The sequence below is a fragment of the Peromyscus maniculatus genome, chromosome 8 (assembly GCF_049852395.1).
Source record: "Peromyscus maniculatus bairdii isolate BWxNUB_F1_BW_parent chromosome 8, HU_Pman_BW_mat_3.1, whole genome shotgun sequence".
Lineage (NCBI taxonomy): Eukaryota > Metazoa > Chordata > Mammalia > Rodentia > Cricetidae > Peromyscus > Peromyscus maniculatus.
The window spans coordinates 10,921,696-10,945,352 of record NC_134859.1 but is presented as its reverse complement, the minus strand read 5'-3'; the positions used below and the strand labels follow the sequence as shown (position 1 = coordinate 10,945,352).

The following is a 23,657-nucleotide window of genomic DNA, read 5'->3' as shown; positions in this document are numbered from 1 at the left end:
GCTTTGATTGATGCTTTGATTGATCTGCCCTTTCATCGTCGCTACCACACAAGGATTCCCCTTCCTGTGAGTGTAAACCCTCCTCTTCCCCGGATCCCTCTTCCTCCTCGCTGACCTGCCAACCCTGTCCAGCCATCTCCCTCCCCAAGCTTGATCACCTTTTCTGGTGTTCTGGCTGGCTCTGAAGAGTCCTGACTTGATGAAAATACCCTTTTCAACAAGGGTAATACACTACTGTTCAAACAAATTTAACAGTTTCAATTCATTGGTTCTTTACAAAAGAGAAAAAGGGGAAATATTTGAAGATGGAGGCAGGAAAATCACTTTGATCCAGGCAGCCCAGACCAGCCTGGTAGCATAGCAAGACCTCATCTTGAAACAAACAGGTAAGATAATCTTAGGTTAGACTTTGTGTCCTGATATTGTGATTTGGAAAATGTCGCCTTATTCCTGGGGACTTCTCTAATCACTGCCTCCCCTGTGCCATGGGTCTCCCAGTAAGCAGCCACTTCCCCAGGACAGAAATTATACCTTATATATTATACCAAATCTTTTGAAATAATGCTGAGAAAATCACTAGCACTAGAATATATGGAAATATAACAAATATTTTCATACTCTTCACAAAATAATCTTTTGTTTGTTTTTGAGAGTCTCAAACTATGGCTTCCTGTGTGCTGGGCACAAGCCACCACACCCAGCTCAAAGTCACCTTTATTAGTCATTGAGAAATATATACTGTCTACCATGACTTTAGGCTCCAGGCCACCACAAACCGGTGTTGATAAGGCTATAATAGAGTTGGACCTGGTGGCACACACCTAGAATCCCACTACTTGGGAAGCTGAGGCAGGAAGACCATGAGTTTGAGGACAGACCAGGCTACGTAGCAAGTTCGAGGTCAGCCTGAGCCAAATAGTGAGATTCTGTCTCAAAAAGATCTTTCTTTCTTTCTCTTTTTTTTTTTTAGTGTGTGTGTGTGTGTGTGTGTGTGTGTGTGTGTGTGTGTGTGTGTGTGTGTTTTGTTTTTCTGAGACAAGTTTTCTCTTGTGTAACAGCTCTGGCTGTCCTGGCCTTGAACACACAGTGATCCACCTGCTTCTCTGCCTCCCTAGTGCTGGGACTAAAGGCATGCGCCACCTCACCCAGCTGTCTTTTCCTAATGTGTGTGTTTCTTGTGGGTTTTTTTCTGTTTGTTTGTTTTCTCCTATTCTGGTTTATTCGTTTTTATTTTATCTTATTATTTTTCAGATGCTTGTCTGTTTTCTAATGAGAGAGAGAGGGAAAAAGGGTATGTATTTGGGTGGGTGGGGAAGATCTGGGAAGAGTTGGGGAGGGGAACTGTAATCGGAATCTATTGTATAAAAAATCTATTTTCAGGGGCGTTGGTGGCGCACGCCTTTAATCCCAGCACTCGGGAGGCAGAGCCAGGCGGATCTCTGTGAGTTCGAGGCCAGCCTGGGCTACCAAGTGAGCTCCAGGAAAAGCGCAAAGCTACACAGAGAAACCCTGTCTCAAAAAACCAAAAAAAAAAAAAAAAAATCTATTTTCAATAATAATTTTAAGAAGAAGTGAAGACTATAGTAGAGGATGACAAGCTGGCTCAGCCAGGAGAGACGCTGTGTGCTGGCCAGATAACCTGAGTTCAGTCCCTGGAGCCCACGTGCCTGAGGAAGGAAAGAGACTCTCAAAAACTGTCCACATGCATGCACCAAATAAATAAAAAATAAACAAATTTTAAAATAAAAAGATTCAAAGTAGTGAGTGAGCACTCAAAAACTCAAGCAAATCTTCTCCAGGTTGTAAAGAAGGCTTAGGGTCAGAAAATCAGTGTTACCTAATGTGGCCCTGAGCAAATAACCTAGCATGAGCCATATAGGGAGCTGGGTGTTGGGCAGCATCCCAGCCCTCCCAGGTACACATGCCTTCATCCTGGCCACTTTGGTTATCAGTCTCATCAGTAAAAAATGCCTAACAATAGTAGTAATGACTGAAACTTACTAAGTACTATCTGTGAGTTGTGTCCTATGTCAAGTCAAGCACATTGCACGGACCAAGCCATTTACTCCCTACCACATCCCCATAAGGGAGGAACAGTCACTGTCTCCATTTTATGAGTAAGGAAACTGAAACACACTTTAGTCATTTGCCCAAGACCACCTTGTAGCAAACCCAGGATCAGTTCCAGGCAGTGTGACTACAGTCTGTGTTCTGAACTCTGCCAGCCAGCGACCTCCCTGCAGGGTTTTGAGGATTCAATTAAACAGTGCACATAAAGCCTTGGCATCGCACCAGACACAGACGACATGATTAGCCCATCTTCGTTAGCCATAAGGGTGCTTTGCCTGCAGGGCTGAAGCCCAGTTCCTGGCACAGAGGAAATACTAGAAACGCCCTTTTTCTAGTGGTCAGTCACCACTTTGGGTCCTCTACATATTGTAGGTAACAGCCCACATCCCAGAGTGCAAGCAGGTGTAGGAAAAGTCCATTTATGCTTGAGAGTTTATTCTTAGGACAAGAGGTGGACACAACCTGCTGAACAGACCTTTCCTGTGTACAGTTCCAGGTCACAGGCAGTTTGTTTTTCTGTTGCCTCCTCCTTATTGCCTTTATGATCTTCTAGAGAACACTTCCTTTGTATTAGAAAAAGCCAAAGCTTTATGTCACCGAGGAGGAATTGGCATTAAGTACTGCCAGTATCTGTGAGGTTTCTTTTTTCTTTTTCTTTTTTTTTTTTTTTTTGGTTTTTTGAGACAGGGTTTCTCTTTGTAGCTTTGCGTCTTTCCTGGAACTCACTCCATAGCCCAGGCTGGCCTCGAATTCACAGAGATCCGCTTGCCTCTGCCTCCCGAGTGCTGGGATTAAAGGCGTGTGCCACCACCCGCCCGGCTTCTGTGAAGTTTTTAAGGCTAAGACACACCAGCAAAGCCAGGGTTCCTTGAATGCCTCTTCTTGGGTCTCTATCCTGGGTGGGCCATCCAGAATCAATCTCTCTCTCTCTCTCTCTCTCTCTCTCTCTCTCTCTCTCTCTCTCTCTCTCTCTCTCTTCTCTTCTTGGGTCTCTATCCTGGGTGGGCCATCCAGAATCAATCTCTCTCTCTCTCTCTCTCTCTCTCTCTCTCTCTCTCTCTCTCTCTCTCACACACACACACACACACACACACACACACACACAGTCACCTTCTCCTCCAGCATCTACTTATTCATTCCAGTAGAATACAAGTGAAGGGTTACTGTGTATCTGACACCGTACTAGACACTTAGGCATCTTTGGGCCACAAAAGCACACATCTTCACCTATTCTCCACTCCCTCAGACTTCACTTGAATGTTTTTCCATGTCCCTTATATATGTAGCCATATGTAGAGGACACCTACGTATGTTCTTACAAATATTCTTTGCACTCTATCCCTCACATTTCCTATGTTTTGAGTAGTTCTGCCTTCCCTGCTTTCTGTTTCTTTCCCAATTCCAACAATGGCAGCACTGAGCTGTGGAACAGCACAAATCTGAGGCTTGTATTTCTCTTTGAAAAAGACCTTGTTGCTGCTTTCCCTCTTCCAGGGCAAAAATCTATATTTCTGGCCTAGGCCCAGGCTGCAGCAGGTGAGCAGGTCGGGGTGCTCAGGCTGCAGCAGGTGAGCAGGTCAGAGTGCACAGGCTGCAGCAGGTGAGCATGTCAGGGTGCACAGGCTGCAGCAGGTGAGCATGTCAGGGTGTACAGGCTGCAGCAGGTGAGCATGTCAGGGTGCACAGGCTGCAGCAGGTGAGCATGTCAGGGTGCACAGGCTGCAGCAGGTGAGCATGTCAGGGTGCTCAGACTGCAGCAGGTGAGCAGGTCAGGGTGCTCAGGCTGCAGCAGGTGAGCAGGTCAGGGTGCACAGGCCGCAGCAGGTGAGCATGTCAGGGGTGCACAGGCCGCAGCAGGTGAGCATGTCAGGGGTGCTCAGGCTGCAGCAGGTGAGCAGGTCGGGGTGCTCAGGCTGCAGCAGACAAGCAGGTCAGAGTGCTCACTTATTCAAAGATTCCCTAGATCAGGTGAGTGTGGGAGAACATGGCCCACTTGTCTGGTCCTAAGATCAGCCCCTCCTGAGCCAGAGAATCCAGAAACATTGGCCTTGGCCACTGACTGGACCCTTCCTGGCATAGCTGTATGGATGTGGCCTACATTTGTGTGCCCTGCTCTCCCTTTTAGGTTCTTTCCAACCTTCCATGTCTTTCCCTTTCAAATTAGCTCTTAAAACCATGATATGAAACCTCTTGGGAGTATTCCAGAGCAGAAAGCTTCCAAATTAAAGGAGCCCTACTCTGATCAGGACACCAAAAACAATGAAATGTGGTGGGATAAGTACTGGCTCAAGGAGTCAGGACATGTTCAAAATACACATGTCCACACCTGTAGAGGGATGGCCAATTTCTGGATTAGCTAGAGGAAGGTGGACATCTTACCATTCTGGCAGACCCTACCTCATCACAGCCATGGAGACCATGAAGTAGCTGTAAGGTAGAGGAAATGAGCCTGTTGGAGTCACTATCTGAGCTGCTCTGTGAAGGACCTGGGGAGGGAAATGTCAAGTGATCCCTGTTCAAAAGGGACACTGCCCTGGGTGTCGGAAGTAAGGAACTAAGGCGCTTCAGAGGAAGAAGCCCTTTGGGTTTCCCGCCATACGCAGTGGGCCTTGGCTTCTTCTCTGCCAGCTGAGGACTGAATTCTCCTCCACACCCAGGAGGCTAGGTGCTGGAAGGAGCTACCGAAAGGGGCACCAGCAGACATGTGAAAACAAGGGCAAATGCTTATAAAGTTCCAAGCTGTCCCCCAGAAACTTGAACGTGAGTACACTGTACTAGATAAATGAAAGCTAAGAGACTTGACCTGGATGGAGACAAGAAGGACAAGGTGTTGAAGAGAGATTGGAACTTTATTGAGACGTTCTCCCTGACGAAACCAGAGTGGAAAGAACACTGGAAAGGTTGGCCGCTGTTCAGGCACCTACATGGAATTCCACTCAGGAAATCCCTGGATCTCATGCTTCTCCTGGATTGAAACTCCCTCCTCCTAGAGTCAGAACCCTACTCAGAACCCATCTCTGCAGAGCTGGGCAAAGAACGGGTGCTAAACTCTGTGCTGGCCCATCAGCAGCCCGCAGGCAGGAGAGGAAAGTGAATTAGGGGGTGAGAAGAGGAACAGAATGGAGATAAAGGAGAAAAAGATGGAGGAAAATCCAAATGGAAGGTCATGCCGATAAGGTGCCCTCCCCCAAATACAAATACTGTATGAATTTGCTTGTCTTATTTCACCAGCTTCCCCAAGCATGCAGGCACTGACAGCTAGGCCAGGGGCCATACGGTCCTCGTTGCTCCCCCTCTCTCTGACTGCACTGAGAAAAACCAGATTTGCTACACCAAGCCCTCAGGCGTGAGGAGCATGAAAGAGAAAGGTGGAGGGACAGTCTCTCCGGAGAGCAAGTGATGGAGAGATGAGGAGTTTGAGGGTTGGATGTGTATTTTAATGAGAAAAAAATCCAAGACAGACTGCAGCTCATCTACCTGAGTGGGTGACCCTATGAAAGGAACTGACTCCTTGGAAACGGTGTCTTGGCAGCTTTGGAGCATTTGACTTGTGGGAGGTCCTGGGCCCTACAGAGAGCCAAAGCAGCAGCTTCCCTTATAGCCAAACAGCTAAGTATCAGAGAGACATGAACTCCTAACCTGAAGTTCTTCATATAGCCCCCACTGATGACCAATCTGCTTATCCTCCCTACATGATCCTCAGAAGGAACAACTCTGGCTCAGCCTTCCTTCCTTCCCCACTTTCCTTCCGCTCCAGATGACTCACAGGTACTGGTGGATCCCAACTCATGCCTCACAATCAAGGTCCTCAGGACAGCTTGCTCCCAAAGAAAAGCAGTTGGCTGTGCTCAAAGGGCCCTCAAGAGAGCCTGACCTTCACCTTGCTTGCTCTTCATCCTCCCAGGGCTTCTTGCTCCCATGTGCTCCAAGGTGGCAGTGTATGTCTGCCATGCAAGACTCTGAGGAGTCCTTTCTCTGTGCCCTCAAGTCTTTCATTGCCCTACTCCCTCTTGTACAGTGGACACACAAATGCACACGCACTGGTGTGTGAAGGTCCTGGCTGTCCTGACTGCATTCAGTGGATATCTGCAGAAGTTCAGAAGGAACCTGAACCTCAGACCTTGTGTGCCACCAATGCCAAGGGGCTGGGGCTGGTTCTAAGTCTAGGGAATTTCTCTCAGACGGAAGTATTGGTGCATCAGGGAATGGAGAAGAAGGAGAAGGAGAAGCCACAGTCCTGGGAACCAAGAGAGACATGTCATCTGTCAAGGGTTCCCACAAAGAAGTTGTAGAAACAGTTTCCCCTGTACTTGGGAGAAGTGGCTTCCAAAGAAGCCTCCAAGGACCAGGAACAAGGTCCCCATTGTCCTTTCTGAAACCAACACCTTTGTGATCTGAGTTTTCCAAGACATGCAACAGACAAAGACACACTGCAAACCAATTAACCCCTGAGCCCTTCCAGTACTTTCATGTAAGCCATTTTCAGGAGGAAAAGTACTTCTTGAGTACATCACCTACTCACCTTCCTTTTGGGGCCAACTAAATGTCTGAGCTCTCCAACTGAGACATCAATGAAATGATACTTGGGGTAGCAGATCAGCATCCTAATCAGAAAACTCTTGTTTTAGTGTTCTGGATGCCCTACCTATTGGGAAGATGGAGAAGATTCCAAGATTGGGTTCAGAATTCATGAAGATCAGACTCAAGAGACTGTCCACTGCTGAAAGCCAACCCAAGCATAGGAGGGAGCCAGAGAGGCAGAGGGAACGGACAGAAGATTTGTGTGAAAGGAGTTGACGCTCACTGACCTCAAAGCCCTCTAGTACTTGGGAATTTACTGAGGTCGACTTATTTGACCCTCATTATCTGAGTAGTCATTAGAAGTTAGCTGCTCTCTGTCCCTCCAAGACAAGACCCAGGAAAACAAGGGAAGCCTGACTTGCCAGTGTCAGGCCTTCGAACGAAGCAATAAGACAAGCACACTATAATTCACAGTTTCCACTCTCCTCCCTAGAACCCTTGTTCCTTCCCTGGTTCACCGGCCTCAATGAACTCCCTAATCTCCAATGCAGACTGATTGTCACCAGTATGGCTCAAAGGGTTAATAAACCAGGACTTTTCAGACAGTTAGGACATAAGCTCATTCGCCAGTGGGGACCCGAGAATGGCTACACACAAACTAGTGCTTCTTGTAGCGATTCTTTGGGGTCTCACCACAGCCTGTTTTGTCACAATTAGGAGCACCTGGATTCTTCCCAAGCCCAAGGCTACCCAGAAGACTGGGGAGCTCCTGGGTGATGGCCCGTTCAATCTTCTCCAGGAAGCAACCCCCCATGTAAGAGCACTGCTGAGAGAGGAGTTTGAAATTGGAAATGGGGTTGATGCCAAAGAAGTCCTTATAGGCCTCACGGTTGGGAAGGTCAAACTTGCTGACATTGGTCTTTGCCAGGATGGTCTTGAAAATGTAGAATTTATCAGGATCTTCCACAATGTCCTTAAAAACCAGTTCCCCATCGCTGAAGAAGGTCATTTTGTCCTTGTAAGTCTGCAGATAGCGGTCAACTAAGAGGGCGTGGATTCGGACACGGATGGCATGCTGGCGGATAAAAGCGATCTTGTTCTCTAACCTGTTCTCAATCACCTGGTTCAGGTCTTCCAGGAGAGAGATCTCTTCTTTGAGGAACAGTTCCCGGTGGGTGTCAGGCTTATAGTCCTGTGGCCAGAAGGAGCTGACATAAACCCGTGGAGGCTCTGTGACATTGATAAGAGGGGCCAAGCTCCAGAAGAGAGCTCCGTATACCCGCATGAGCATTTGCGTGGCCAGGTTGTCAGCCTTGTTCAGAATGATCCTTATCTGAGACTCCCGTCCCTTCAGCTGGCGGAAGAGCGTCTCCAGCTCCAGACCCACATCCAACTTGGTGGGATCAAAAACAACAAAGATGAGGTCAGCTCTGTCGATAAACCATTGGCACACGTCGTTGAAGGGGTAGCCTTGGAGAGACAGGAATGAGAAGTCAGGCTGAGTGGGACACACACAAAGCCCTTTGTACCTCCCTCCAGGACCAGACCCTTACGTGGGTGGAACAAAGTCATAGCACTGGCAATTTCCTGGATTTCTAGAGACCAGTGAGCATTATCTCTTGCCTTTTGTCAGCCTTTAATCAATAACAGCCTGACCCATGCTTTAATATACAGTGGCTTCTGAGTCCCTAGTGAAGTGAAGTGTTTGTCCAAAGTGGAGCTTTTTGTGCAATGTGTGGTAGTGCAATCCTGAAATCCCAGGGAAGCAGATGCAGGAGGATCTTCAGTTCAAGGCTAGGCTGAGCCGCCTAATGAGACCCTGTTTCAAAAACAAAAACAGCAACAAAAAGGGAAAAAAAATCAGGACTAGAGAGATGTCTCATTGGTTAGGAGCACTGGCATCCCATTCAGAGGAGCCAGGTTCTGTCCCCAGCACCCACATGCCACTCACCACTGTCTGTAACTTGAGTCTCAGAGGAGCCAAGTCCCTCTTCTGGCCTCCGTGGGCACCAGGCATGCATGTGGTACAGACATACATGCAGGTAAAACAACCATACACATAAAAATATTTATTTTATTTTATTTTTGGTTATGGTTTTTTGAGACAGGGTTCCTCTGTGTGCCCTGGCTGTCCTGGAACTCATGCTGTAGACCAGGCTGGCCTTGAACTCCTGCTGCTTCTGCTTCCTGAGTGCTGGGATTAAAGGTATGTGCCACCATTGCCCAGCTAAGAAATAATAAAAATTTTAAAGGGAAAAAGCGAGTGACTTTCCAAATGTCTAAAAAGACCTAGGACAATGGCAAAGATGTTGAAAGAAGAGTATCAGGAAGTCAGAAGGAAAAGGGATGTATGACTTAAAGAGAAAAATGTGGGTCAAGTGTTGAGTGTCTGTCAAGACCTGGGCTAGCTACAGACCAGCTGGATGGTCACTCATCTTAAATTCTTGCTCATAAGCTATAAAATTATGAAAAGAACAGTAATACCAAAGCTAACTTCAAGACTACTGTATTAGGCTGGGTGTGGTGGTACACACCTTTGCTCCCAGAACTCAGGAGGCAGAAGCAAGAGAATCTCTGTGAGTTCAAGGCTAGCCTGGTTGTCATAAAAGTTCCAAAACAGCTAGAGCTGTCTCAAAAACAACAAAAATAATAATAATGTTCTAAGAGATAGAGAGAGATAGATCACTGTATTTCAAACAGGCAAACACCCGATTAACTCAGCAGCTATACAGGTGTTCATTATATGTGAATTCTCACTTGTTCTTTCCTTGGTTTTCTTATTTACAAAACAAGATGACAAGGATGTGATGGCTGTTCTTGGTTGTCAACTTGACTACATCTGGAATGAACTAAAACCCAAGTGGCTAGGTTCACCTGTGAGGGAATTTTCTTTTCTTTTTTGGTTTTTTTCAAGACAGGGTTTCTCTGTGTAGCTTTGTGCCTTTCCTGGAACTCACTCCATAGCCTAGGCTGGCCTTGAACTCACAGAGATCCACCTGCCTCTGCCTACTGACTGCTGGGATTAAAGGCGCCACCACCGCCCGGCTGGGAATTTTCTTCATTAAATCATTTGAAGTGGGAAGACTCCCTTTTAATCTGATCTTTTGAGGTGGGAAAAGCCACCTTTAATCTGGGCCATACCTTCTGCTAGCAGCCTGTATAAAGGACATGGAAGAAAGAAGCTTGCTCTTTGCTTGCTTGCCCTCTATCTCACTGCCAAGTTCATTCCTTCACTGGCATTAGAGCCTACTTCTTCGGGATTCCAGTGTATACTGAAGACCAGCTGACACATCCAGCCTTGTGGACTGAACAACTACTGGATTCTTGGACTTTCTGTTAGTAGACAGCAATTGCTTGTAATCCATTCTAATAAATCCCCTTTATATCTATCTATAGAAATAGAGAGTGATATGATACACATATCATATATACATATAGAGATGATAGGTAGGTAGATAGATAGATAGATAGACAGACAGACAATAGATAGATGATAGATTCATTCTATAAGTTCTGTTCCTCCAAAGAACCATGACTAATAAAAACAGTTTTGAAAACACTGATTTTTTTATAATGACCAGCAAAATAATGTATAAAGAGGCATAATAAGATTATCATAACTCTAAATTATATTATTACTAATAAATCAGGGTCTAGTTAGGCTGTGGAACAATCTTTGTACCCTGTGGCTATGTATTACTCTCATTGGTTAATGGAGAGCTGACTGGCCAATAGCTAGGCAAGAAAAGGTTAGGTAGGACTTGTAGACAAAAAGAGAGCACAGGGGTAGAAGGAATCGAAGTCACCAGCCAGACACAGAGAGAAGCAAGATGAATATGCCATGATGAAAAAAAACCACCACAAAGTAGAGCACAGATAAGAAATATAGGTTAATTTAAGTTATAAGAGCTAGTTAGTAACAAACCTAAGCTATTGGCTAAGCATTTATAATTAATAATAAGTCTCTGTGCATAATAAATGGGGAGCTGGCAGTCCTGATGAAAAACTCTGCCTACATAGCTATAACCCAAACACAAATCATAACCATAAACTGAGATTTGCCATTTAATCATCTATTACTATGACTGCCCAGGTTAGGACACATCAGTGCAGATAGCCCTGTGCCAAGGCAGTATTCAGGGCCCTATTATACAGCCCTGCATCTGAGGCAGACAGGGCCTGAGAAGCCTAATAAAGGTTTAGCTTAAAGCAGGCCTAACAAAGCAGATGTTGGGAGTAAGAAGAGATGTAAACCAAGTTCAACAGAATAAGCCCATGCCCAAGACCTAGGTTAGCCAGAATTCAAGTATAATGCACCAGGATCCCATTAGTCCAGGCCTTCCCCTATTCAGGATAGACTGAGTACCCAAAGACAGCTAGTCCCCAGCTTGGACATCTCCAAGACCTTACAGAGAAGACCAGTACTTCTCCTAGGAAAATACTGGCCATCTCCAAACTCAGGCAGCCCTTTAGGAGGCAGAGAACACGACACTCCAGACCCCAAGTGGTACCACAGCAGCAGTGAGAAGGAATGGAGGTAAAGAATGCATCTCCTTGGTCTTGAACATTAACCATTCTTATTTCCTTGCTGGACTACCATCCTCTGTTGATCACAGTATCCTAACACAGAGCTCTTGCTATTCAGAAATGGATTCATGTGTGTGTGTGTGTGTGTGTGTGTGTGTGTGTGTGTGTGTGTGTGTGTGTGTGTGTTGCATGCATGTACAGGTGAGTGTACCCATAAGTGTGTATACATTGGGAGAAGGATGGTAGGGTCTTCCTTTACTACTTTCTGTTTTATTTCTTTAAGACAAGGTCTCTCATTTTGGTTAGGCTGGCTTGGCCACAGAGCTCCAGGATCCAGGGATCCACTTATGCCCACCCTACAACACTGGCATTATAGGCACAGATAACCTTCCCCCGCTTTTTTGGTTTTTTGAGACAGTGTTTCTCTGTGTAACAGCACTGGCTGTCCTGGAACTCACAGAAATCCACCTGCTTCTGCCTTCCAAGTGCTGGGATTAAAGGTGTGTGCCACCGCCGCCAGGCTTCATGCCTGGATTTTGACATGGGTGCTACGCATTTGAAGTCAGGTCCTCATGCTTGTAGAACAGGAACTCTCACTCTGAGCACATCCTCAGCCCCTGAATTACCTCTTTCCTGTTGTTTGCGGTTCTCGATGATGCCTGGTGTGTCTACAAAAGTGACTCGTTCTAGAAGTTTGTGGGGAACCTCGATGCCAATCAGCTTCTCCAGAAAATTCTGGCCAAACTTTTCCAGTGGTGAGAAGGACCGGGCACTGTCAGCAGCCATGACGATGCCCTCAATGGTTTTCAGCTTGGGCCCATGCATAAGGACAGTGAACTCGGAAGTGGTGGGTTCAGCACCTGCATGCACAGGTGAGAAGTGGAAAACAGCCACTGAGAAACAGACTTCTGGAAGGGTGTGAACAAGCAAGGTGTCTGGGAAGGAAGGGCTTCCACACGGACAGGACAGGTGTGCCAGGTTCCTGCCTTCTCACTTTTTAATTGTGTCATAATACACAGAACATAACATTTACAATTTTAATCTTTAAACCTATAGTTCAATAGCATTAATATAGTCACATTATCATGCAAACAGTTAGTTATCCTCACTCTCCAGAACTTTATCATCTTCCCACACGGAAACTCTGTTTCCATTAAGTAGTAACTCCCCATCCCCTTCCCTGGCAACCTCTATTCTTTCTCTGCCTCTGAGTTTTTCCTATTGTGGCACCTCATATGAGTGGAATCATACAGTCTCTGGGCTTTTGTGCCTGACTTGTTTTACTTAGCACACTTTCAAGGTTTATCTATATTGTGGCAAGGATGTATCCGATGTGTTCTGACAGCATGCATGCTTCATTCCCTTCTATCTGTGCTTGTGTGTGTGTGAGTGTGTGTGTGTGTGTGTGTGTGTGTGTGTGTGTGTGTGTTGCACGCATCTGCCATGGCACAGGGGTGGAGGTCAGAAGACAGACAACCATGGGTATCCTCACCTTCTACTTTATCTCTTGTACACTGCTGCATAGGCCAGGTTAGCTGGCCTCTAGGCGCTCAGGGGTTCTCTTAGCTCCAATTCCGATCTTGCTATAAAAGTACTGCAATCGCAGACACATGTGCTACTCATGTGGCTTTTATGTGGATCCTAGGGACCCGGCTTCAAATCGTGAGGCTTGCAGCAAGCACTTTCCCCACTGAGCTGTCTCCTCGGGTCTGCAACATTCCTTTCTAAGGCTAACATTCCACTGTATGCACAGGCTACATTTTGATTATTCCTTCGTCCAGCAGTGGACACTTGAGTTGTTTCTATTGTATGAATAATGCTGCTGTGGAGGTGGTTGAGCTGCTGGATCTTGTATGTAATTTTCATTAATACTTTAAGGGCATACAAGTGCTTTAATTATTCATCTGCTTTAACAATTTACACCCCCCCACCTTCTCACCTGTGTAAAGCTGGTAGCGAGTGTCTTCTAGCCCGAGGAGGTAGTTTATCATGGTGGATTTGCCGACGCTCCACGGTCCCAGGAACAGCACCATTGGCTTGGAAGTAATCTCCCCATCTGCAGACAACAGGAATTAGAAAGAGACGTGCACTAACACCAGTTCTTACTGTGGGTGCAGCACTGCTCTCCAAAGCACCCTGGATTCCCCACATCAACCAACTGCTTGTGGGGTTCCACGTGGATCAAACTGTGCAGCAGTCAGTGGCACTTTTCTTGCTTTACAAGAACATTCACTCAAAAGACAGCAGAAGTCTATGTTTTGACCTTTTCCAGATCCGTTGCACATCTGGAATTAGTGGATTATTCCATACTGGCTCAGTGCTCACTCTAGGTGCAGTCTCCTGTCTAGAAAGAATGGTTCATAAAAAGGACGGAGCTTCTGCACTGAGAAAGACTGAATTTTGCTATCCAGATCAATAACAAGAAAAGAAAGGACATGGGAGAGGCGCAGACAGTGTTGAACCATCTGAACTCACTGGGGCTCCCCAAACCCCATCAAAAGCACAGACTAGTGTCAGATAGTCTGCTCCAAAGTCCATGATAAGTCTTCAGGGTCTGAAACCAAACACTGAAAACTGGGAATCCTTAAATTATTGGGCCCTGAGGCCAAGGTCCTCCCTGATGCCATGCTGGGTAGCACACCCTACCGAGGCTACCCAGCAAGGGGAAGTAGAATTCTCCAGTATTTTCAAAAATAGGGATGGGGGCTTAGGAGGGTGCTCAGGGGCAGAGCATTGGCATAGAATGTGTGATGCCATGGTTCACTCCCCAGTACTGCAAACATAGAATAAATACGGGCAGAGAAGGGGGTGGACAGAGATATGATTTGTCTTCTTGTTGATTTCTCATCTTCTCGGTTCTTTTCTGAACGATCTCCACAGAGCACCTACATTCTCCAGACTTTTGCCTTCCTGAGCCTGCAGATAGCCCTCCGAAGGTGGTAGGCCTCCTTTTTAAACTTTTTTCATTTATTTTCTATAATTTTGTATAACATATTGACTCAAAAGTCTGAAGTACAAAAAGACCTACTCTGTCTAGGCCGTAACACCCTCTCTAATAGGTAACTAATGCTAGAGTTTTCTCTATTTATTTTTTTAATTTTGAGACAAGTTTATATTATATTGACCAGGATGCTCTCAAAGTCCTGGGCTCAAGAATCCAGTGGTTCTCCTGCCTCAGCCTCCAGAGTATCTGAGACTATATTTGTATGCCACTACACTGGGCAGCATTGCTAATTTCTGTCATTTTCCCAGCTACCTTGATGTGTATAATCAGTGTTGTAGATATCCCAGCTCATCGTTTCTGTACAGCGGACAGTATGATTCCCCTTCTGCACCTGGCTTTTGGATGCCCGGCTTTTGTTTCTCTGGGGTGTCTTGTGCGTGGTGAGCACATATTCATGGCCTGGGCCCTTCCCTCCTGCCTGTAAATAAGAGGCCCTCTGGCCTGGGGACAGGACGGATTAGCAGGTCTAGAGGGGTACACCCAGTTACAGAGATTTTACGAAAGGCCAGTCAGTGCTGGTTATGTGAGTTCTGAGACAGGGCTTCCGGGTGCTGCTGTACCAACTCTGCACAGCAGGGGGCACCGTGGGCACACCTGGGAGGTCAGTAATAAGCTTGAAGGATAGGGGTCATGCAGGAAGCTGGCAAGAGATTAGGACAGAGAAGCCAAGTCCAGAAAGGGAAGCCAGAAAAGAGCCAATTGGCCTTTGCTGAGAACCAACCAATTGGCCACTGAGGCTCTAAGTCTGGGGTTTCCCCAAGAGGGCCATCCCACTCCCAGTGTCAGAGTAGGAAGAGAAGGCAAATACAGAGGGCAAAAGAAAGCCATTGGGAGATTCTGTAACCTCATACCACGTCCTCTAAGAAGCAGACGAGGACGACTGACTCTTAGGCTTGTAAGAATGGTAGGACTAACAGAACAGGGCATTCCCTGGGGACAGAAACAGAATCGCCATCCTGACAGTGGCTTCGTGGCCAGGGCAACCAGCGCCACCTGGGCACCAGGTTCCTTTCTGTACAGTAGGAATATATATGCCCTCAGATGCCGCAGCTACTCAATAGGCATTAGGATAATATGGGATCTGCCAAGGAACACAGGGAGAGATTTCTGTTATCACTCACAATTAAATCAAGGGCTGGGTTATAGCTCAGTGGTAGAGCGCTTGCCTAGGATGCTCAAGGCCCTGGGTTCCATCCCCAGGAACTGAACTGAAAAGAAAAAAAATAACAGTTATGGAAGCTTTCGGAGAGGAGTAGGAGCAGCTGCGGCTGTAGCTCAGTGGCAGGGCCCCTTCTTAGCATGCCTGAAGTCTGGGGTGTAGCCCCAGAACTACAAAATGGGGGACACTTTTTAAAATGGCAAACTGTGGTGGAAAAAAAATTCTCTGGTATGTTCTCATACAGATTAGAGTATTTCAAGGTGATTTTACGACAGTGATCAAAATACTTAATTCTAGTGTTCCATATTAATTTTTAAGCATTCATTTGTGGGGCTGGGATGTTCCAGAGGATGAACTGTGGGACTTGGTTCTCTCCTTCCAGTATGTAGGTTATCAGGGCTGGCAAGCGGTGCTTTTACCCACTGAGATGTCTTGTCCGCCCCTCTACTGTCCTGTTTTAAAAACAAGGAGCAAACAAAACACGTCCTACAAATATCTGTACATAAGACATACAGTGACTCTGCCAGTGGCTGGAATGTTTTAATCTCACTTTTCCCAGGCATCATCACACTCTGAAGCCCAGGCTGGCCTGAAAGTCTCTGTGATCCTCTTGCCTCAACCTTCCAAGTGCTGAAAATATAGGCACAGCCACCATGCCCAGTTGTGGGGCATTACATTTTTAATTTATCTTATATGTACATATATGATATGTTTGCATGTGTGTGGGTGCACACGGCATGGTGTGTGTACAGAGGTCAGAGGACAACTTGCAGGGCCTGATTCTCTCCTTCTGCCATGTGGAGCCCAGGAACTGAACTCAAGCCATCAGGCTTGGAGGCAAGGACCTTTATCTGCAGGGCTACCTCACTAGCCCCATTTTGTTGGGGAGGAGTCTTTTTGAGCTCTGGCTCTCCTGCCCTCACTCTGTAGACCAGGCTGGCCTCAAACTCACAGAGATCCACCTGTCTCTGCCTCCCGAGTGCTGGGATTAAAGGCGTGCGCCACTACTCACAGCTACTAGCCCCATTTTATTCAAGGCAGAAATGGAAAGCACCCACTGTCCCTTGGGAATTGGATGCTGGTTGTACAGAGCCTGGTGTGTTCATATATATATATACACACACATATGCACAGCTGGCATAATATGATTCCATATATGTAAGAAGAAAAAGACAATTCTATGCTCATAGATATAGAGGAATTTCTGGAAGATCCTATTACTTCCTGTAGTTTTGAGCACTATAACAAGAAGCTGTGTGTGTGTGTGTGTGTGTGTGTGTGTGTGTGTGTGTGTGTGTGTTGTTTTGGAAACAGGGCTTGCTATGTACTAAGCCCAGAACTCACTGTGTAACCTAATCTGGCCTCAATGTTAAAATTCTCCTCCTGCTTCTGCCTCTTAAAATCTAGGATTACAGTTATATGCCATCAAGCCTGGCTTTATTTTTCAGTTTATATTATTTTACATTATTTGAATGCAATTGAAACAAAGTTGTATTTTATTATTTTTAAAACCAAGTTTTAAAAGAATCTAGGCCCTGTTCTGGGTACAGTAGCACATCTGTGTAAAGCCAGCTCTCAGGAAGCTAAGGCAGGAGGTTCTCAAGTTCAAGGCCATCCTGAGCTACATGGTGAGACCTTGTCTCAAAAATCAACAGCAACAGCCACATGTGGTGGCGCACACCTTTAGTCCCAGCACTTAGAGGGCAGAGGCAGGCAGTTCTCTATGAGTTTGAGGCCAGCCTGGTCTACAGAGAGAGTTCCAGGACAGCCAAGGCTGTTATACAGAGAAATCCTGTCTTGAAAAACACACACACAAACACACACAAATCATCATCATCATCATCATCATCATCATCATCATCCAGACCCAAAGGAGGCCTTCCAGGAGGAACAGTAAGAAGGCTGGGAGAAAGATAGATCATATGGAGGCCTATGTGAATAGGAAGCCTGGAGACTCTGGAGCCCAGAGAGATCACACAGGCCTGCTCCCTGGAAATCCAAATGCCTACTGCTGAGACAAAATGCTTAGCAATGAAATCTCTGTCACACTCTTACAGTACTGAGCACTCACTCCTCTAGGAAGGGCCACTTCCCAGGCCTGAGCTCTGTCCTCCACTCCTCAGGGAAGCTCAGCTCCTGGAGTCCTAGCACACATTACACATGGACCTTGTGAGCCTGTGTGGGTACCAGGGAGGTGGCGCAGCGCCCACTTCTGGGTCCTGGTGCCATACCATACCTGTGATCTCATGCTGTCGCAGCTCATTGTACTTGTAAGATTGCTCCAGGGGCTTGATGGATGTGTGATAGATCTTCCGCAGCCGCTGCAGTACCGCTGGGAGAGAGGAGCAAGGAGTGAGCATCGGGCAGGACCAACCCCATGCTGCCTGCTCCTCACTCCAGAGCCATTGCATACCCCAAGAGAGTCTATCTCTGCCTGGTGAGGAGGAAAACCATTGGCAACCCAAGATGGTGGCATGACTGTGTTTGGGAAGGAGCTGGCCCACATCCCACCCTCAGAAACCCTCAACCCAGAAGCATTTTCCTACCCAATCTGCAAAGCCTCCTGAGCTATTTAAGAAACAAAACAAAACAAAGAACTAATTCTTGGCCAGGCACTGTGTCATACACTTTTAACTCTAGCATTTAAGAGGCAGAGTGGCTGGATTTCTGTGATTCCAGGAGCCTCCTGGTCTACATAGCAAGTTCCAGGCAACCAGGCTACACAGTGGGACATTGTCTCAGGAATAGTAACAGACCAACTCTCGGGCTGGGATGTGGCTCCGCTGGCGAAGTGCTCACCCCCCATGCACAAGCACAGACCCCTGGGTTCAGTCCCTAGCACCATAACAACAACAAAACAAAAAACAGGTTTGGCGGCACACACCTGTGATCTCTACTCAGGGGTGATAGCAGGAAGATCAGGAGTTCAAGGTTCTCCTCTGCCACATAGGGAGTACCAGGCCAGCCTGAGCTACACGAGACACTGTCTCAAGAAAAATTAAACTGAAACCCTGATACTCTCTTTCTTCCTCACCTCAATGACGTAAGAAAAGCTGGGCTGTCCTCGGGAGATGAGAATCTCATGTCTGTGCCCCTGTTTGTGCTGCCGAGGTCCACAGTGTAAGGAGGTTGGGTGCCCAGAAGACCCATACACAGTGCTCCCTGGAGGATTCAGACATGCCCATGCTCTGGGGGAGCAGAAACCCAGGGTGCAACTGAGAGCTGTGGGGTGTGTGTGTAGCACAAGAGGACAGTGTGGAGAGCAAGAATCAGGCTAGTAATGCTCTGGTCCTTGCACTGCCACATCGGGCTGTATGCCAAGAGCAAACTGCTGTATTAATCTGTGCTTGGCTAGTTAATTAAGGAAGGATAAGAAGCCCCCACTGAAATCCTTGGTTCATTATGGGGCAAAATAAAACATGAGAAATGGAAGCTGTGTAAACTAAAAACCAAAGCAGATAAGATGGATTCTTATTAACCGTCCGCCCTGCCCAAGGCTGGTGGTGGGGTGGTGGGTCGCATCTGACAGGCAACGGCTCTGGAACTCACCTCTGTTCTGACACTGTGCCCTCTGCTTGGTTATCTTCCTTGCCCCTGCCTTGGCCTTGTTCACAGAGTTGCCTCACATAGCCCCTTCCCCGGGTTCCCCTCTGGCCTCAGAACTACAGAGCCCTGGTGCCTGGACCCCAGCCCATCTCCTCCCCAGTTACCTGTGTAATCGTCCGATGGCTTGTCCTCATTCAGCATCAGGGTTTTCTCAATGTGGGAGCGGTCCCTCATGGGGGCCTCTTCACTCACATCCTCAGTCTCTTCTGGGAAGAGAAGCAGACAGTGTAGGGTCAGAGCAAATCTAAGCCAGCAGAGCTCTAAGCTTCACAGAGATGGAGCAGGGCTGGGCCTCAAGTAGATGCAGAACCAAGTTGCCAAGTTGAATGAATTTGAAATGTAAATACAACTTTCAAGGACTGGAAAGATGGCTCAGAGGTTAAGAGCACTGGCTGTTCTTGCAGAGGTCTTGAGTTCAATTCCCAGCAACCACATGGTGGCTCACAACCATCTGTAATAAGATCTGACACCCTCTTTTGGCATGCAGGCTGAACACTGTATACATAATAAATAAATATTTAAAAAAAAAAAACCCACCCAGCCTGGGCTACCAAGTGAGTTCCAGGAAAGGCACAAAGCTACACAGAGAAACCCTGTCTCGAAAAACCAAAAAAAAAAAAAAAAAAAACCCACAACTTTCAAGACCCATGATCTATGTGTGTGTATTCATGTATGTGTAAGTATACAGGAGTGTGCATGAGCACATGTGTGTGGGAATGTGTGGAGGCCAGAGGTCAATCCCTGATGTCATTCTTCCAGATCTATCACCTTTTTTATTTGTTTATCTGTCTTATTTTTCCTGAGGTCTGTCATTGGCACCTAGGGCTCCCCAACTAGGCTTGACTGGCCAGTGAGCCCTAAAGATCTGTGTGTCTCTGGTCACCAGTGCTGGAATTCCAAGTGCACAACGCCACACTTGGCTTTTTACACGGGCCCTGGAGATCAAACTCAGACCCTCACAGTTGTGCAGTGAGCATTTCCCTCTATGGCTGGTCTTAATGTCAGCTGGTCACACGTTAGTGTCACCTCGTAGGAAGCTTCATTTGAAGAGCTGTCCTGATGCCCTAATTGGTGGAACAGAGCCCACCCACTGTAGGTGGCGTCATTCCTAAGCAGGTGGGCCTGGGTTACTTAAGAAAGCTAGCTGAGCAAACCAGAGGGAACAAGTCAGTAAACAGTGTTCCTCCATGGTCTCTGCTTCAGTTCCTGCCTCAGTTTCCCTCAAGTGGATGGACTTTAACCTGTAAGTAAAATAAATTCTTTTCTCCTCCAAGTTGTTTTTGGCCAGTGTTTTATCACAACAGAGAACAAGTAGGATGCTGACGAAGCTGCCACCCCACCCCATTTACTCTATTTCTTTTTCTAACTGTGCTGAGCATAGAATGTGGTGGCACACACCTATAACCCTACCAGTCCAGAGGCCAAGACAAGTGGCGCTCAAGTTCCAGGCCAGCCCAGGCTGTATAGCAAGGCCTTGTTTCAAAAAATAAAACAAACGTCCTGAACACCTATCACGTGCCAGGGGCCAGATGTCATGCTGGCACCACAGTGACATCTACACAGTGACATCTACACAGTGACGTCTACACAGTGACGCCTACACAGTGACGCGGCTCCCGACCTTAGGAGGTCATCCTGCAGTGTAATGGGAACCAACTGATGAATTGTCTTTAAAACGTGATCATTTTGAGCAGCAAGGAGGCTATAGTAGCCTTGAGGGCCTAAGAAGAATGCCTGCAGGTTTTTTGGGGGGTGTGTGGCAGGGGATGCAGAGACCCCTTCCCTGACATCTGCTGTTGAGCCAGAGTTAGTAAAGAAAAGAAAGTAGTTTTCTGTGACGAGTCACATAGGTAGCCTGGCAAGGAGTGGTCTAGGTCCTCCAGGGGCTGACTGGACATCCTTAAAGACCATCACAGGGGGCTGCATTTTATCCCAGGGCAAAGAGAGCCATTGAGAGACTCTACTTACACTGAATGAACTACCTCCATTCAGTTCTACTCTCCTCAACTGAATGAACTTCTTGTCAGCTTAACACTGGTGGGAAATGAGTGGAAGGAAGTGCTGCGGGTGTGTGAGTGTACCTGTATGTGCTGGCAGTCACAGACAGGTCAGCTGTCCCACTGACCAAGCAAACAAGAGATGCCCACAACTGACGAGTCCTGGGAAGGATGTTTTTCATGTTCCCTGGCCTCTAAGGTCACTCATTTCTAGCGAAGATGCCTATTCAGGGATCTTAGATTATTAGGAGGATGTAGCTTAGGCTTGTGGGATAGAGGGAGGCCAGCATCTGCATGTCTTATACAGCATTTCAGGCAGTCCCTGCTCCCAGAATCAAATTAGGAAAGATAGAGAAAGGGGAGGAGCTTACTGCTTGCAGTTCCACTTCCCTAAAGAAAGCATAAGTCCATAAAGAAGAGTATGAACATTAAGTTCTGCAAGAAGCCAGGCATGTAGCACATGCCTATAATCTCACCGCATTCTAGAGGCTGAGGCAGGAAGATTAGGAGCTCAAGGCCACTTTGACATATTACATAATGAGTTCATGCCTAGCCTGGAATACATAAGCTCCTGTCTCAAAGTGGGAAAATAGCTTTAAGGAAATCTGCAAGGAAGCCATCTGGGAAAGTGACAGTGAGAACACTACCCAGCCTCTGCTCTGAAAGCCACCTTCTGTTCTAGTCACACATATCACACGAGGTCTTCAGGTCTGACCATGTCGTCCCTAATGCTGCCCAATAGTTCAGCCCCTCTCCTCCTTCTTCCCTGTCCCTTGAGGGCTATCCTGCTCTAGAGGGGCATTTAAGGGCCGTCAGCCTCAGCTCTCACACCATGATCCTGACCCCTCGATTCCTGACGTTCACACCTTATGTGGGAAGTCTTCAAGAGCAGACTCAGTTGGAAGAAGAGTGCCCTGTGGTTCTTAACCTACCCCACCAACTCCCTGCATCTCCTTCCACTGGCCAGTCTCAGGACCGCAAACCTGCCATCAGTCCCCTTGTCCTTAAGGCTGATGATCCACATCTGGCAGCCCTAAAAAGGAGCCTTCTTGGTCCTAACTCAGAAAAGGTTAAGTCCCTCTGAAGCCTCTACCCACACTGAAGTTAAGTGGCTAAGGAACTGCCTAAGTGGACTCTCTGGGTTAACCAGGGACAGGGCCCTGCCTAACAAACCCAGAACTAACCTAGGATTATCCCACCCCCCGTATTTGTCCCACAATATACAAGATTTCCATAGAGGATGTTCTGGGATTGCCTTGAGGAATGAAGTCCTACCCTGATGAGCAATTACAGGGTTCCCTCTGCCCTGCTGTCTCTCTTTGGATGCCTCCGCCTCTGTATCCTGGGTCTTGCCACCCTCCAGATCTTCCACATCAAGCTGGGTGCCTTCCACCTCGTGTTCCGTGGTTCCTGCTGCTCTCTGGGCCTCTCCAGCCTCCCCAGGGACGTCCCGCTCTTCTTCTGAGCTAGCGCCATCACCACTGCCTTCTTCAGACTCCTCTCTAGACGGAGCTCCACCTTCTTCACTTCCACCTCCTTCACCACCCTCTTCCTCAGAGGAGGCCTCAGCCGGGCCCTCCTCAGGCATCCCCGACACCTGGCCCTCAGGAGGGTCGTTCTCTGTCTCCCTGTCCCCAGACTTCTCATTGGCCTCCTGACTAGGTCTAGGTTCCCCTTGGTCCTCAGCCTTCTCCCCAGTTTCTGTATCCACCTCAGCCTTTGGTTCTTCTCCAGCAGATGTGGCATCAGCAGATGTGGCATCGGGGGCTGTCACTAGCTCTGTAGACTGATGACCAGACCCTGGGCTAGCCTCGACTTCTTTTTGAGAGGAATGGACTTGGCTCTGGTCAGCTGCTCGTTCTGCAGCGTCTGCCTCTACTCCAGGAGATGTGTTGTCAGAGTCTGCATCGAGGTCAGGGGGCCGGTGATCAGGCCCTGAGATGGCTTCGTCTTCCGACTGCAGGGCGTGGCCCTGGGGCTGGTCCTCTGCCCGCTCCTTGGCTTCTGCAGCTGTGTCAGCCTCTGATTCGTCTCCAGCAGATGTGGCATCCTGAACTCCATCTAGCTCTGCGGATTGGCGGCCAGGCCCTGTGTCGCCCTCCCCTTCTGCCTCCACTGTATAGACCTCTTCGCCCTCTGTGCTAGGAGGGACCTGGGTGGCTGCAGACTCTGTTGTCCCTGCTGCGGCTTCTGTCATGGGGCTATCTGCTACACTCCCCTGGAATTCCTCAGGGACATCACTACTTCCTTCTTGCACTTCCGCCCCCATGCTGGCAGCCCCCTCAGTGGGGAGCCCCAGCCCAACCTCCTCCTGTCCTGGTTCCCCTCCAGAACTGAACTCTGGCCTCTCCTCTTCTGGCCCCTCGACCCCTCCTGGAGAAGGGGTGCCTGCTGCTGGGCCCTTCTCTTCCTCCCCAGGCCCTTCAGCATCCCCAGATGGAGCTGACTCTGCAGCTGAGGTATTGGACAGGCTAGCTTCAGATTCGGAGCCCTGGCCGTTGGCAGTGGAAGGGACCCCTGCTGGGGTCTGCTCCAAGCTCTCAGCCTCCCTGCCGTCTGGGTAGTGAAGGAGCAGGTTCTTGTCTCCAGGGGCCGCATCTGCATAAAGCGCCCTTTCTTTCTCCTCTAGACTTGCATCTCCAGCAGAGAAATGATTCTCCAACAAATTGCCAACATCTTCTGTGCCACCCGAAGCAGAGACTTGCAGTTCTAAATGATTAGAACATGATTGGTCAGTTCACAGGGTCGGCACTTGCCCTGCTTCTCAAGAGTC

The 23,657-nt window shown here is 47.8% G+C and overlaps 1 protein-coding gene and 1 long non-coding RNA gene across 3 annotated transcripts in view; one reads left to right on the top strand and one right to left on the bottom strand.

Moving 5' to 3' along the window:
- Nucleotides 1–4,900: 4,900 nt before the first annotated feature.
- Nucleotides 4,901–23,657, bottom strand: part of Srl (sarcalumenin) — a 43,724-nt gene continuing 24,967 nt past the window's right edge. The window contains exons 2-7 of one of the 2 annotated variants that reach the window (XM_076577953.1): nucleotides 22,160–23,593; nucleotides 18,992–19,093; nucleotides 17,518–17,613; nucleotides 13,058–13,174; nucleotides 11,745–11,978; nucleotides 4,901–8,061 (exon numbers count right to left, since the gene is read on the bottom strand). In XM_076577953.1, the coding sequence (XP_076434068.1) occupies nucleotides 7,250–8,061; nucleotides 11,745–11,978; nucleotides 13,058–13,174; nucleotides 17,518–17,613; nucleotides 18,992–19,093; nucleotides 22,160–23,593 (2,795 nt within the window). In that variant the 3' untranslated portion in view covers nucleotides 4,901–7,249. The remainder of the gene's footprint in view (nucleotides 8,062–11,744; nucleotides 11,979–13,057; nucleotides 13,175–17,517; nucleotides 17,614–18,991; nucleotides 19,094–22,159; nucleotides 23,594–23,657) is intronic. The other variant, XM_076577954.1, reaches the window with a different exon arrangement.
- The window catches only part of LOC107402181 (uncharacterized), a 51,612-nt gene continuing 41,125 nt past the window's right edge, over nucleotides 13,171–23,657 (top strand). The window contains exon 1 of the long non-coding RNA XR_013053168.1: nucleotides 13,171–14,054. This is a non-coding gene — a long non-coding RNA (uncharacterized LOC107402181). The remainder of the gene's footprint in view (nucleotides 14,055–23,657) is intronic.